The sequence below is a fragment of the Aspergillus multicolor genome, assembly GCF_047715735.1.
Source record: "Aspergillus multicolor strain CBS 133.54 unplaced genomic scaffold BDW74scaffold_11, whole genome shotgun sequence".
NCBI lineage: Eukaryota > Fungi > Ascomycota > Eurotiomycetes > Eurotiales > Aspergillaceae > Aspergillus > Aspergillus multicolor.
This window is the reverse complement of record NW_027395962.1, coordinates 246,653-261,099: the sequence shown is the minus strand read 5'-3', so window position 1 is coordinate 261,099 and position 14,447 is coordinate 246,653. Positions and strand designations below refer to the sequence as shown.

Below are 14,447 nucleotides of genomic sequence, written 5' to 3'. Positions count from 1 at the left end.
GGCGGCCGTGGATGGCAGAACCGTGGCATTTGTTGGTTCAGACGGACGGCGACACGAATCCCCGGTAGATCTCTTCAAGTACATCGCGTTTACGCTTGCGGTCAGCCTGTTCGGCCTCATCGGCTTCACTTGGAGCTTCTTCTGGCTCCCTCGAAACCCACGATCTCAGTGTCCCATCGCCATGGGCGGAGAACACCTCGATTCCTTCTCCAGAGGCGCCGTTTCCACGCCACGCTAGAGAGTTTATTCGTGCGGCGCTAAGGGCATTCGATCGACCCTGTGTTTGCGGCCGACGAGCCATCAGGCCCGGAACTCGAAGCCGCTTGATAAAGGTCCCTTCGCGAAGCCCAAGCATGAAGATCTCTCCTCTGTCGTCGGAATCGCTGAAGTTGGCCCAAAGAAGCGTCTCGTGGCCCGTCCCCATCTGAGCATGTGGGAGTATCAACGGCGCTCGCTCGGCTAGGTGGGAAGACGATGTATTCTGGACGCGAGGACCGAAGTGGACGAGCGTGTTGGCACCGGTTGCAGCTTGCCACACGCGAATCCTGGCGTCCTGGCCAGCCGTCACAAGATATGCGCCATCAGATGTCCACCGTACACCTGTCACGGGACTGTTGTGCGCTCGAGCGTGGGGTGAAAATGCTGGGCGGCTGCGATACGAGCTCAGGGTACTGCGTGGGGGAACCAGACCAACCGCATCATCCATGTCAAGTGTGGCAATCGCAGAATTGTGTCCGGCGCGACGAATGTCGAACAGAATCACTCGGTTGTCCGTCGAAGCAGATGCTAGTATATGAGGGTTATGGGGAGCCCACGAAACGGAGAGGACGGCCGAGCTATGGCCAGGCAAGCCATGCGTGGATAGCCCGGAGCGCAGGTCGAGGAGTCGGACGGGCTTCTCGGACGTCCCAACGGCAACGAGTAGAGGCGAGCTCGGATGGGAGGACAGGGAATGAGCGTACGGCGTACAATCGAGCTTGAAGGTATGCACGGGTGTTATGCCTGCCTGTTGTAGAGCCGAGAGCTTTAGGGTGCCATCGTGGGATGTTGTAATGATCGTAGACGGCGTAGGGTCAAAGGGGTAGATGGAGACAGACGTTATCGCATGCGTATGGGCATCGTCGTGCGAGAACTTGGAGATAGACGCCGCGGGTTGGTGGGTGTAACTGAGCTCGGAGCCTCGTGCTTCAAGGTCCCACAGGTGTATCGAGGGGTCGGCACCGCCGGATACCAGAAATCGACCCTCATATTGATCTATCGCCAGTACGTTCGCTCCAGCTTTATGGGCGTAGATTTCGTCGGGACTTGGCTCGCGTATTTCGGTGATTGTAGGCTGGCTCGTGCTCGAGAAGCGGATTCCCGGGGCAGGCTCAAGGTTGTGGATGAGACGAACGGTCTGCGCGGAGTGAAAGGTGGACGGAGAAATAGACCCAAGGGCCCTGTTCAAGAGGTACGAATTCATTCATCAGGACAGACACGAGGATGTCGAGAGACGGCGAGGGGGACGAGGGGACCCAACTGACGCCGAGCTCGGCGAGACCCCACGGGTCAACCTTTCTCCGCCTGTGTATACACGCGCCGACATTAACGTCATCCCTTCGCCGTCTCCCTTACGACATCGAGTCTCGATGGTTTTACTTGGAATCGCAATGAGCGCCTGGGATGTTGGCTCTTAATTTATGGCCATATGCGTGCCGGCTGTCGTGGAAGCACACTCGGTGGCCGACAATCGACCAAGCTTGGCACATTAGCGAGAGCGCTGATGTGTTTCATAGGTTTATCTGGCATGACTTGCATCGTAAGTAATGCCTTGATGCTGACTTGACTATATACTACTTGGAAGGGTGCTCAGCGCATACCATATTTAGTCCTTGGCAACTCGCGTCCTTGTTGCTCTTCGAGGGAGATTCCCTCTGCACGGCACACTAATGGCCGTCGCTCGCTCAGATGTGCTATGGCACTGTTGTTAGCCCTTGGAGCATGGTTAGTCTTGTAGTGGTCTTACGGATGTTGTTTGCGTCTTCTTGGTTGTGTCTCCGCATGGCGTTGTAGGCCACGAATCTGCGGCGGGTGCTTACCGGGCCAACCTCAGAGCTGAGAGATTGTATTCAAGTAGTCTCAGACAGTCCTTACTCTCTGGGCGCAGCACTACCGGTACCTGTCGACCAGCTTGGGAATCATGTTCCCCAGCGGGCGGGGTGTTAGAGGTGAGGACACCCTAGAATTTAGGCATCACGTAGTTTAGCGGGGATCTTGTTAGGGGCGAGGACGCCTAGAGTTTGATGAACACGCCTCCCAGTTTGAGGCGCAAGGACGTTGCTGACGCACACCATCAGCCACCTGAGTGGGCAGGACACCACATTGAGCTCGCGGAAACTTGACTAAAGCTGATATATCTGAAAGCCCGTCAGTGATGAGCAGCCCAAGGGAGGGTATGATTCTATTTGTATGTAAAAGACGTAGCATTAGTCATTTAGTCATTTAATCAAGGATTAGCGCCGTATGGAATAAGCTTACACCGTCTACCGCCCACCGTCTACAATGAACCTAAACGACCGAAGTTGTACGATAGACTACATACCCAGACAAATAGCTGGTTGGGACAGAGAGGCTGCCGTACGGAATTGTTGCGCTGGCATCAGCGCTTGAACAAGGCAGCACATACGTATAAACCCACAGACCCAAGAGACGCCCAAGTGCGAGAACCATAGACAAAGCACTCTTTATTAGTGGACTCTCTTCTAACCAAGTAATGTATCTCGACCCTGTGGGTGGACCTACCGAGCGCACAGAGTCGTAGCCCTAAGTTCCTCAGGAAGCCAGCAAGAACAACCGGGGCAAGGCTAGCAAATTTGCTTTGAACCCAGTTAGCTGTTGGTTAAGTTAATAGACAGATCTGCACTCGGCATTAATTTAGACAATGTTTCTAAGGATGTATAGGCGCGAGTTAATGTTAAGCGTGTAGGAAGATAGAAGGGAAGAAAGATAAAAGGAAGAAAGATAAAAGGAAGAAAGATAAAAGGAAGAAAGATAAAAGGAAGAAAGATAAAAGGAAAGAAGGAAAGAAGGGAAGAAGGGAAGAAGGGAAGAAGGGAAGAAGGGAAGAAGGGAAGAAGGGAAGAAGGGAAGAAGGGAAGAAGGGAAGAAAGAAAGAAAGGCGCCTCGCAGACCTAACTTAGGGCTGGCATCAACACCAACACTGATACCATGCTGCAACGCGACCTGCCGTGAGCCAAAACCATGCCCAAAAGAGCTGAAAGAGCCCTGAAGGCTACAATGCAATGTACGAAGTTTTTGTGTTTGGAGTTGAAAGGGCTAAAACTCGTTCGCTTTGTACGAACCGGACTTTGGCCTAGGACTGAAACAATCCCAGCTTGCAATACAACTTGGATCATACTCACAGTACAAAGCACTGCACAATACTACTTGAAAGGCTTTTGGGACTGCAATAAAGCACAGTCGACTTTGTAAATAGAACAAACTCATCTTGTTCATTGTTCACCATAGACAGGCCGAAGACATGTAGGTACATACTTCGCTGCTTAAAAGGGCGTCTCAACCCCCTCCCAGCCCATAGTATCACAAAGCCCCTATCCGAAGTCCATTCAGAAGCAGGCTTCCCATCGAAAGTTTATTCCCAAATAGCAAATATTGATATAGCCGCCAGTATGAGCTCTTCAGATCTTTCTCAAATGTCGTGCAGTAGCCAGGAATCCATCGCTAGCAACCCAACCAGCCGCTCAACGCCCCCCCCCCCCCCCCCCCCCCCCCCCCCCGGCCATCGCCCGGAAAGCCCCTGCTCCGCACTTGTTACAAAGAGGTCGCTCTGGGACGTCAGCTAGGGGAGTTCCTGGAGGAGTACGGTAAATACCCAAACGGGCCATACGTTCACCCGTTTCCGGTAACCTTCCCATCGGAGAAGGAACGGGCTGACTGGTCGGATTTGCCGGACGCCAATGACCGCCACACTTTCGAACAGTGGTCCCGCACGATAGGGCAGTCAAAGGGGCCGGGTAACCTGGCCCTGTTCGGGACCTGGACGAAGCCGTATGATGAGGACGAGCATGCGGACGACCGGCCCTGGCATATGTGGGCCGTGTATGTTGTGGAGATGAAGGAGAGGGGCGGATACGCAGTCGTAATATATGACTGCGATCCCTTTTACAAGAAGATCAAGGGGGAAGGGAGGTACAGCAGGACAATTTGCAGGCCGCCGAAATCCTTTATGCTCCCAGCCCAGGCAGCCCTCGTTGACCACCTGCGGCAGAAGCTAACAATCAAGGGAGTCTTTTATAATATTGACGACCGGCGTGTGAATCAGGATAAGTGTTTGTCTTACACCATGCGATGGATGATAAACATGATCCGGGCTAGTGACAGGCCGTTCAAGGCCATTGGCCCCGGGGGGAAATGCGCTCACTCTCGGGTCAGGAACTTCGCTCGTGTCACTCGCTTTTCATGATAGGATCAGTATATTGATACTAAGACCTGCCGGACAAGGCCTAGTTCGAAAAGGACATATGACACGAGAGGTCTGCTGGAAGGGGGCTCAGCTCACATCATAGCAGGGCCACACAGATCTTTCCATCGGTCCCCCAGTGCTCTCGATACTATATAATTCAATTAGTAATGAAACTTCTAGCTACTGCGCAACTCACCTTAGTGTATCTATTCTTCTAGTTTTCTCCAAGCTCAACCGGATGACGGCAGCGGCAAAGCCTTTTGCAAGCAGGTTGATGTAGTCCCACATTACAACCATTGAACAGATAGACCTTCTCCTTACCGTACACAGAGCCAACCAAGCTTGACAGCAGCAACTGTCCCCTGGATCTGGACAAGAATGTAGGGATGCTGCCTGTTGCCATGCATGAACCACGCGGCTAACAACAAGCGTCATTGAACTGGACAACGCACCCAGAGAGTCTAAAACCGCGCCTCGAGGTGAAGGAAACCCAACCATGGTCTAAGCAAATAAAACCCAAGGTACAGATTTTTTATTGCATACCCAGATGCTGACTGCTGAGTCCCGGCTACTGTTGACGTAGGAGTTGCTCAGAAACCCGCAGCGGAAAGAGCGATTGTACGAATCCACCAGCAGCCCCTGCCGGTCTTGGACCATCATATCACTCTTTGCTTTACTCACCTACACGTTGAGCGGCTCGGCCTTTAGATAACCTGTGCCGGGCTTGAGCTAGTAACATGGTGCCATTTTCAGGCACCAATTCCATTGCAACTGTAGGTATAACCCTGCACGGAACTAGGCAATCCAGTGGACGATTGGCCCAAGTTTCAGGGTGACCCGCTGTTTGGTGTCCTTCTTGTGCTTTGGCCCCAATGTTCATGCCACCCTCTCCGCATTTTGTATGTAGTTGCACTGTGGTTGAGTTAGTGGATGCTAGCTAAATGCTTATGTACCGGAAGCAGTATGCGCACAGTCGAATGAGGTTCAAGATAGTCAGTGGTACGGCCAATTGGACCGCAACCATCAATGCATTAGGCACATTTCTAACCTAACAAGCGTACCATGTATATCAAACCACCTGCTCCAAGATCTCCAAAACCTGCTCTTTTTCGTTCAACGGCACCGGATTCGACCGACACCATCGGTCATGCAGAGAGTGTGCCGCTAGACTGTCTAGCTTATCCCGGCCAACGCCGACTTCGCTCAAAGACCGCGGCATGCCGAGCTCCCGGAACAGGGCATCTAGCACGTCGCCAAGATCAAGGCGTTCCTTCTCGAGCCCACGGGACTTGATGACATTCGCGACAATTGGTTGCTCGAGTAAAAAGTCGCGCAGCCGGGATTGACGGTCGTTGTTGGCGTTGTATTTGGCGTTGTACTTGCATACGGCTGGAAGGAGGATGCAGCTTGTCTCACCATGTCCAACGCCGAGGGGACCGAGCTGGGACAGTCAGATTCATCTTCTAGGAACGGACATTGGAGATTACCTGATGACCAATGCCATGGCTAGCACCAAGCTGAACTCTTCCATCTGTGCAGGCTGCCATGGCTTCGACAGACCCAAGTTGGCATGTTAGCCGAGCATCAAGATCTTCTCCCTTCTTATCATGTCGACACCTAACAAGTCCCGGTACCAAGTTCGCGAGGGCTTTCAATGCCAGTGAGTCCGACTCCTCTGTCGTTCCCTTAACCGCACAGAAGGTTTCAACGCAGTGATCCACAGCACGTACACCCGTGCTTATCCAGACCGATTCCGGTGTCTTAGCTACGAGCGCCGGATCAAGGACAATTAGCTGCGGTCCGCGAACTGGCGCCTGGAACGAGTGCTTGCGATGGGTGCGGTCATTTGTTGCACCTGCGAAGTTTGAGTACTCTCCCGCTGAGAGAGTGGTTGGAATGGACACGATGGGAATTTTGGGCGTGGCCGGGTCGGGTGCAGACGGAGGTTCTTGGTTAGGTCCCATGCAGAGCGTTTCCAGGTCCTCGAAGGTCTTGGCGTCGTTTGCGAGAGCCTACATCGTCAGTATGGACAATTGAAGTGCAGTAGAAAACCATACATATGATATCACTTTCGCCCCATCCGTCAACGTCCCTCCACCGAGAGTGAGGATAAGATCCGCTGAGCAGGCTCGAACATCCTTTGCGATTTCAAGGATCTCAGACCAAAGCGTGTGACTCTTCATGCCAATCCGTCGACCGGCAATGGAGACTTTGACCTTTCCGAGCGTCTCCGCAAGTCTATCAAGAGAGTCGGAGTTCTTGGCCACGGACCCGGAGCAGATGACATAGACGCGCTTGGCGTCAAAGGTGTCGACGACATGCCGGGATACGGCCTCCGGGAAGGGGATACCGTAGGAGAGAAGCGGACGAGGACGGTCGACAAAGGCAGGGCGGAAAGTCTCCATGGTTGTGGTTGTCTAGATCCGGGGTTGTTGATGGTCGAAACTTTGGTGGCAGAGATGACCTCACCTTATACTCGGCCAATGTGGAGATGTGGGGCCCGCGGAGAGAATCGATGACTTGAAGAGTAAAACCAGTACTATCCGCAGAGGGATCTGGCAGGTCGATTAAATTAATTATAGAGTATGGGAGTGGTCATCTTGGCTTGTGATGAACAGGTGGTGTTGCGGCGTTGAAATTGTGGTGCGTCATTCTCCAGCAATGCGGGGTAGGAGAGGGAAGAAAAGCCACTCGAACGCCATCAGCGCAGCCACCGAACAAGATCCGTTGTATATTTCTTTATCTCTTGCTCCTGAGCTCACACCAATGATGATAGACTATTTTACTTCATAAGACTTTCTTAGTTGTGATCAATGCACCAATGCACATCGGCAACCCTGCGATCTGCCTCCGAGAGTAAACATTTACCCGCTAATCACATGACCAGGAGCATATGAAGAGAACCACCAAGTGCCGTTCTCTTCGACTCAATTAATGAAGCCTAAATCCCCATTTCCAGTCAGACATCTCTTTCAACCCATTCGGAACCTCTCGTCCACCCATCATTCCAAAATGCGCCTCCCTTACGCCCCTACCGAGCCCGCAACCCCAGACGCCGAGACGGCCGAGATCTACGCCCGCATTGCCGCCCGCCGCCGCCCTCGTCCCCTCATTCCCCTCGATCTCTCCCTGCTGCATTCCCCTCCTGTCGCAGACGGCTGGAACAGCTTTCTCGGCGCCATCCGCACGAAAACTGTTGTCGACCAGGGCCTCCTCGAACTAGCCGTCTCCCGAGTTGCCGTGATCACGCAGGCCGTGTATGAGTGGAACGCGCATGCCCCGCTGGCTTTGAAGGGGGGAATCAAACCAAAGGAATTACATGCCGCGCGAACGCTGCCATCTACGGCGCAGGGAGATATTGATGCGGCTGTTGAGGCTCTAGGGAAGAGTGCATTGACGGCGCAGCAAAGGGCGATTGTGAGATATGCGGATGAGATGACGCAGACGGTCAAGGTGCAGGACGAAACTTTTGCGCAATTGCAGAAGGAGGGCTTCTCGGATCGTGAAATTGTAGAGTTGACTACGGGTATTGCGTGCTATAACTGCGTGGGTCGGGTGCTGGTCGCTCTGGATGTGGGGGAGAACAATGCGAAGGAGATGAAGAGTGTCGATGAGCTGGTTGAGGGTTTGAACTGAATCTAAACTTATTTTGTTCATGTATATACTCGAATATCTCAAGAGTTCCAAGGAGTAGACGCCAAAATAGAACGCAAGTAAGTCGGGCATCACTGTAGAGTGATCGACTTGACCTTCGGACCGCCACATTCATACGTCGCCAACAGCGTCCGGTCATCTAGTGTAATGATTCCAGGCCAGTGGCTCAGATGGGGACAGATGACAGTCGGAGACGACCATTGGATATGGCCATTGCTCGGCGGCGCAGCATAAACAACCTTGATGGATGCGTTCTTGGTCCACTGCACCTGAGAATGATCCTCATCCGTCATGAAGATCACCGCCAGCGAGCCATTACCAAACGAAGCCACCTGTGGAGACCCCGCATTATGGCCACGCGGTGGCACGTAGACATGATGCCGGTTACCCCATGTGTAACCATCGTCGTAGGAGATGAGCGCCTCGAGGTTGAAGGTGCCGTACGTCGTCGTCTCAAACACCATGACCAGGGCCTCACGCCCATTGTCGTATGTTCTCGCAATCCCATTCATCCCATCTCGATACGCATCACTCTTTCCATGGAGACACTGGGGCGGACTCCAGGTGGCTCCTCCATCCATCGACCGCACGAGCATTGTACACTGATTGTTGTGCGCAAACTCCTCGGAGTAGGTCAACATGACCTCTCCGCGTTGTCCCATCCGCATGAACGGCTCCCATATACCGTGCGGCGGGCTCTTCTCCGCCGCCTGCGACAAGAACCGCCAGCTCTTCCCGCCGTCGGTAGACTGGCAAACCGTAATACGGAAATGGGTCGGACCGTTGGGGCCAAGATCGTGATTGCGAAAGGCCGCAAGAACAGTGTTGGGAGCTACCTCGAGGAGGTACATGTTGTCGACATCCCCGGCCCCGCGGCTCACCTCGGAGAAATCCTCGAAATGACGGCCGCCATCTGTGCTCTTGCCGATGCGGAGGATTCTCGTTGGACCATCAAAGCAGGTGAATGCGGAGAGAATGCTGCCGTCGGACAGTTTTGCAAGTCGTGGGTATGTGCCACGGGGCTGAGAGCAAACGAGGCGCTCGTCGTCGTTGATGATGCGGGAGCCGTGGAGCTGGGGACCATGCCCTTGCCCTTGAGATGAGGGGCCGTGATGGCCCTTATGGTCATCTAGACCAATTTTTGACAGAATCTTTTGGCCGAGGTGTCCAGGCATGGCGATGTTTTGAATAGGAGATGTTGTATTGTTTCAGGAGAACTTGAAGAGGGCGAGATTGTTGCTGCCTTTTGACTTTATTTCAGCCATGATGTCATCATTGAGATGCCCGATGTGGAGGACTTCAACCTCAACACAGTATTTGCTCGGGCATGCCAGCAATTGAAGGCGTCGTCATCACTTGGATAGGTGATCAACGGTTAGGAGAGTGTCTACTTGCTTTCTGTGGCCTGGCTGTAAGGGACCAGGGTCTGGATTATCCTCTGTTGCGGCAAGCGCCCCACATGACAACGTATGCTCTGAAGATCATGAGGAAAGTATGTGGATTGAGGGCTGCTGCACCTATATTTGGCTCGACACGCCTTAACCTGGTATTTGTTTCACACTGATCTCGCAGGTCAGATGTTTCAAAGAAGTGGTAAATGTACACATGAATAGAACAACCGCCCACGGAACAATCTTTACATTGCAGAACGCTAGCTCATCAAATCAATCCATATCCAACGCCGGGGTAGTAGTACAGATACATTAGAAAGGCCGTCACCGTGTCATCCAAGTGCCAACTGTCTCTCCGAACCAACTGACAAGTTTCTCGCGCCGCTTGTCCTTACCTTCTTCGTGGGCTCGGATAACTGGCGCCATACTCTTCACGTATTCCCTCTGCTCTTCCAACTCTTGTAAGTAGGCTCGAATTTCCAGCTCTCGCTCGTGTGGTGTCAGACGGTCCAACGATTTGGACGGCTTAAAACCATCCGGGATGGGCTGTCCTCCGGGAATCTCAAGCTCTGCTGGACCAACGCTGTCACGCTGCACCGGCGCTGCTTGTGGATTGAATAGAGATTTTAGAGGCGGCGGTTCTTGGCCAGCCTCCCTAGCCTCCTCGACCTGTTTCTCGTAGTCGAGCATTTCATGGTATAGCTTGTCGGCGTGCAATTGAATCCGTTCCTCCCTGTCGTCATCCCAGCGTGACGACGAAGCATATCCTAGAGCATTCAGGAATTTCTAATGGGGTCAGCAGGAGTTCAATGAGCCTCACATCAAAGGGCAAGCTTACAGATTGCGTTGCGTAACAGCGAGTGAAGACCTTGTTCTTGTCCTGGCAAGCTGTGACACGTTCGATGAGTGTAGGACTTTTCAAGCAGATGTGGTATATCTCGTTTTCGATTGAACAATTCTCCATGGCTGCTCGCTTCACCATAGCATGGCGCTGCTTCGACTTCGCCTGCATGGATGGGTCTTCCGATGCTTCCGTTTCGATGTCGCCGGGTGCAGGAGGTTTGTAGGTTTTCCATAAGTCGGCATAACGACCGTCGGGAAAGAGGGAGGGAACAGCGGGAGCGGCGGGAGATGCATCAATGTCAGGGGATGCGGATTTAGACGGTAGAACTTTCTCTTCAGCTACCGGCGAGCTTTGCGTAGCGGGGACGTATTTCTTGGGAGCTTCGTTCTCCAGGTATTCGCGGAGGTCGGGGTCAAGCTTGTTGACCGGGTCCTCGTTGTTCGACCCCCAGAACCAGCCCATTGTACGGACGCGATGACGAGCGATTGATATTCGAGAAGCGACAGGGTAGATCGAGGTATGCCGCAGCAAGTCGGGTAAAAGATAAGGCAGAGAGCAAAGACCGCAGAGCAAAAGCAGCGATGGCGGAAGATTTGGCGCCAAACCCGATCGGGTGGGGCTCCGCGTCGAAGGTCCCGAAGTAAACGCTCCTCATCATCCACCACAACACTCCATCTTCCATCCTTGCTGGCACTCACTCTTGCGCGTCAATCGGACGCGTCGCTGGGCGATGGCTTCTAGTATGTACTCTCCTTCTGGCCTGCCTGTTGATCTCGTCTGAGCTAATCATGTACGCGACAGACCGGATAGAGAAGCTGCAGATGCGGCAGCGCGGAGCAGGGTATGCGCCATCGATCATTCGCCTCCTGATGTGATAGCTGACCTGATCACTTATAGGACGCGCAAAATCAAGGAAGTTGATTTTGGTTTCTCCCTAGGCTTCAGTCCACCCGCCCAAGAATCGTCACAAGCCGCGTCCCAGCCCGCCGACAGTGACCTCAACACGGCACCGGCACCGGCACCAGCATCAGCACCTCCGCCCCATACTTTCGACGCTCCCCCTCCCGCCTCAGAGCCTACAACTACCTCTGCAGAATCTGTTACTACTGTAATACCCCAGGTCCGGTCAACACCCTCACCTACTCGGAATAACGCATATGCCGTTTCACAGAACCAACTCCGACGGACTCCGGGCAGTGCGCGTAACAAGCTGCCACCTCGCCCATCCACCTTTGACATACCTGCGGATAATGAGCCGGAGCTAGAAAGAAGCAACAAACGAAGAAAACTTGGTGGGTATATGCTGATCAATCACGGACTATCGGCTAAGCATATTCAGATTCCCCCAAAGGCGAGTCACCATCGATTGGCGCGCAGGTCGAAATACAGAACATCAACAATTTCCCGAATGGCACTTCCGAGGAGGTATCCCAGCCATTAGATGAGAATAGAGCGATACCGATACGGACCATTACCCCGAACCACGCACCCCTTTTAGACCAAGAACCTGCCGCCGAGGCTCCCTCTGTCCCCACCAATGGACCGAATGAAATTCCGCAAGAAGGTACAGATGAGGCGGGCGAGCTTTCGGAGCCAGGAGACACTGCACGACCGGAAGCTCCGCGTATGGACGGCACGATATCACCAGGCTCGGATTCTTCCAAGAGCTCGGGCAGAAGGCGAGGAAAAAAGGGACGACGGTCGCCCTCACAGGATGATGTTGCGAATTTGGAGTCAACTGAGGCTGTCGAGCCGCAAGCCGTAGAAACTGAATCCGCGAAACTGCTTCCGTCGACGGAACCTGTTGGAGCAGCGCCAACCCGAGCTTCTCCTCACGAACCTGAGCCTCCAAGAACTCGAGACAAGCGAACGCGAAGCCGGACACCAGCCTCGGCATCTCCCGTGGTAGCAGATGAAGCACCAACGGGCGAGCCTGGATCAGAACCCATCGAAGCGACGCAAGAACATCTGGATGAACCCCAACCCCCAGAGATTCAAGAAATGCGAACGCGAAGCCGAACTTCAGCATCACTGCAGTCTTCCGTCGAGCCCGCCGCATCGGACAGGCAATTGATTAAAGAAGCTAACCTCAAGCCTGCCGGGGTACCGCAAGAGGCCGAACCTCAAAAACCGGATACCACGCGAACGCGAGATAAGCGAACACGGAGCCGAACTCCAGCAATAACACAGCCTCCCGCTAAACCTACGACTGATAAAGCAACAGCAGAAGTGGTGTCCGCTGAGGCTGTACCGAGCGTTGTCGCAGGCAAAGGTGTTCGTGGACGGAAAAAGAAGAATTTGGAACCTGCTCCTGACTTGGGTGTTACGGAACTAGAAGAAGTCGTTCCGGATGAGGTTATGGCTGAGCCTTTCGAATCGACAAACCAGCCGAATGGAATAGATAAAGGCAAGAAACGTGCTGGGCGACCCAAAAAACAGGCACCATCTCCGCAAGCCCCTGAGGAACCCGTCACGAGCAAGAAGAGGCAGCGCGAAGAACAAGTAGAGCTTGGCGAGCGGGTAGAAACACCCCCAGCGCAGGAACGACCAAATGCAGATGCAGCTCCTGCCGGTAAAGGAAAGAAACAACGAATAGTGCAGGAGCCGAGCCTCGGCGAGGATCGTGCTGAACCAGAACCAGAAGCTGAAGGATCTCGGCTTGGGAAGCGGAGGAGAGGGCGTCAGGGTCGCGAACCTACTCCGCAGGCTGAACGAACAGAACCGGATGCAGAAGCTCCGGCGAACCGGGCTGGTATGAAGAAGCAACAACCACAAGAACGGCTGCTGGAGCAAGAACAACCAGTACAAGAGTCAGACTTTGATCGAGCCCGCGTCGGAAGAGGAAAGAAACGGCGAGAGAAGGAGGCGCCGACAACAGTACAGGAAGAACAGCCTGAGGCTGAGGCAGAAGATGTCGAGAGAGCACGGGTCAATAAGGGGAAGAAACGACAAGAACGGGCACCGACTGCGGAAGAGGAACGACAAGAGCCACAACCAGAGATTGAACGAGAATCCCGACCTGAACAGCCCGATGAAGCCTCACAAGAGAATGCTACAGAAGATGGGCCCCAATTTAAGAAACGGAAGCCGCGACAACCGCGAGGAGAAACCGTGCCGGTCACGGTCCACCGACTGGCGAACCCTGCATTGCTTGGCGGCGAGTCTCCTGCATCTTCTGATGAAGAGGACGCTGGCGCAGACGAGCCATCCGGCAAGCAAGCGACTAAATTTCCCAGCCGCGGTGGTGTAAATGCGGCGGACGTACTAGCCCAGATTTGCCGCGAAACCCTCGAGAAGACCCTGACGACACTGAAGACCGGCATCGAGAACGAGGCCAACGCCACAAGACGCGCCGAATGGACACTGCGCAGAAAAGCGGTGGAAGCATACGTTGCGGAACTCGAGGGGCGCCTCTTTGACCTCAGCGAAATGCTAGACAGTAACTTCATGCTCAGCGCCAAAGTCAAGAAGGCAAAGCGCAACATGCTAGACCTGCGAAGCCGTCTCGACCGCGTGCGCAGAGAGCGCGAGGCCGTCGCGTTGAGAATGGACGCCGTGCGAAGGGAGCATACCAAGGAGGAGCAGGCCGGACTGGTAAGTTTCCTCGTCGCCTATATTAGGACTGGGAATATGCTAACGAATCAGGCGCGCTCTACAATCAACCACTCCCTACACAATCTCGACCTCGCCCGCGAACGCGGGCAGAACCGCACAGCAGCGCAAGACGAATCGCTAACAGCCGGCCTGGAGCTTCGCCTTCGCAGCTTAGCGCGGAGCGTGAGCTCCAGTGTTTCGGATTCTTATGGTGGTATCTTGAACCAGATCAAGTCATTTAATGCGCAGCTTGAGGCTACGGCGCGGCGGTTAGAGGAATGAGTGTCCTTGTCTGTTGAACCTAGCTACGAATCTTGTGTTACTATAGCGGATCTAGATTTGTTTGATTAATGAGGAACGGCCGGTACCGATTTCATATGACTATAAACGTGCTTTGTCATCTAGTAACTGTAACAGTATGTTTCTCCAAGTAAAAACGTCTCTTTATGTGGTGGAGTATGGCAAAGCAAGAATTTTCTGCCTCAGGCTCGCAACCACCGGA

At 53.7% G+C, this 14,447-nt stretch overlaps 7 protein-coding genes across 7 annotated transcripts; 2 read left to right on the top strand and 5 right to left on the bottom strand.

The window, feature by feature from the left end:
- Window positions 1–37: 37 nt before the first annotated feature.
- Window positions 38–1,462, bottom strand: BDW74DRAFT_167676 (WD repeat protein; the record flags this gene model as incomplete). Its single annotated transcript, XM_073726722.1, has 1 exon — window positions 38–1,462. The coding sequence occupies one exon, from the start codon at window positions 1,460–1,462 to the stop codon at window positions 38–40; it is 1,425 nt and encodes a 474-aa protein (XP_073584142.1).
- Window positions 1,463–4,331: 2,869 nt separating this feature from the next.
- Window positions 4,332–5,240, bottom strand: BDW74DRAFT_152619 (uncharacterized protein). The gene is made up of 3 exons (XM_073724399.1): window positions 4,659–5,240; window positions 4,559–4,610; window positions 4,332–4,452 (listed from the first exon to the last, which is right to left on the bottom strand). Exons 1-3 carry the CDS (start codon window positions 4,958–4,960, stop codon window positions 4,417–4,419), a joined length of 390 nt encoding a protein of 129 aa, XP_073584141.1. The 5' UTR covers window positions 4,961–5,240; the 3' UTR covers window positions 4,332–4,416.
- A 46-nt stretch (window positions 5,241–5,286) lies between these two features.
- BDW74DRAFT_152618 (iron-containing alcohol dehydrogenase) lies at window positions 5,287–7,200 on the bottom strand. The gene is made up of 4 exons (XM_073724398.1): window positions 6,520–7,200; window positions 5,950–6,474; window positions 5,434–5,903; window positions 5,287–5,374 (listed from the first exon to the last, which is right to left on the bottom strand). Exons 1-3 carry the CDS (start codon window positions 6,865–6,867, stop codon window positions 5,532–5,534), a joined length of 1,245 nt encoding a protein of 414 aa, XP_073584140.1. The 5' UTR covers window positions 6,868–7,200; the 3' UTR covers window positions 5,287–5,374; window positions 5,434–5,531.
- Window positions 7,201–7,474: 274 nt separating this feature from the next.
- BDW74DRAFT_177784 (carboxymuconolactone decarboxylase family protein) lies at window positions 7,475–8,098 on the top strand (the record flags this gene model as incomplete). Its single annotated transcript, XM_073728984.1, has 1 exon — window positions 7,475–8,098. The coding sequence occupies one exon, from the start codon at window positions 7,475–7,477 to the stop codon at window positions 8,096–8,098; it is 624 nt and encodes a 207-aa protein (XP_073584139.1).
- A 44-nt stretch (window positions 8,099–8,142) lies between these two features.
- On the bottom strand, window positions 8,143–9,561 carry BDW74DRAFT_16838 (sialidase family protein). Its single transcript, XM_073726815.1, has one exon. It carries the CDS (start codon window positions 9,289–9,291, stop codon window positions 8,188–8,190), a length of 1,104 nt encoding a protein of 367 aa, XP_073584138.1. The 5' UTR covers window positions 9,292–9,561; the 3' UTR covers window positions 8,143–8,187.
- Window positions 9,562–11,177, bottom strand: BDW74DRAFT_16837 (uncharacterized protein). The gene is made up of 2 exons (XM_073726812.1): window positions 10,346–11,177; window positions 9,562–10,293 (listed from the first exon to the last, which is right to left on the bottom strand). The coding sequence occupies exons 1-2, from the start codon at window positions 10,811–10,813 to the stop codon at window positions 9,832–9,834; spliced, it is 930 nt and encodes a 309-aa protein (XP_073584137.1). The 5' UTR covers window positions 10,814–11,177; the 3' UTR covers window positions 9,562–9,831.
- BDW74DRAFT_177781 (uncharacterized protein) lies at window positions 11,082–14,227 on the top strand (the record flags this gene model as incomplete). The annotated part of the gene is made up of 5 exons (XM_073728983.1): window positions 11,082–11,091; window positions 11,153–11,192; window positions 11,249–11,643; window positions 11,691–13,945; window positions 13,997–14,227. The coding sequence occupies 5 exons, from the start codon at window positions 11,082–11,084 to the stop codon at window positions 14,225–14,227; spliced, it is 2,931 nt and encodes a 976-aa protein (XP_073584136.1).
- Between the last annotated feature and the right edge of the window lie 220 nt (window positions 14,228–14,447).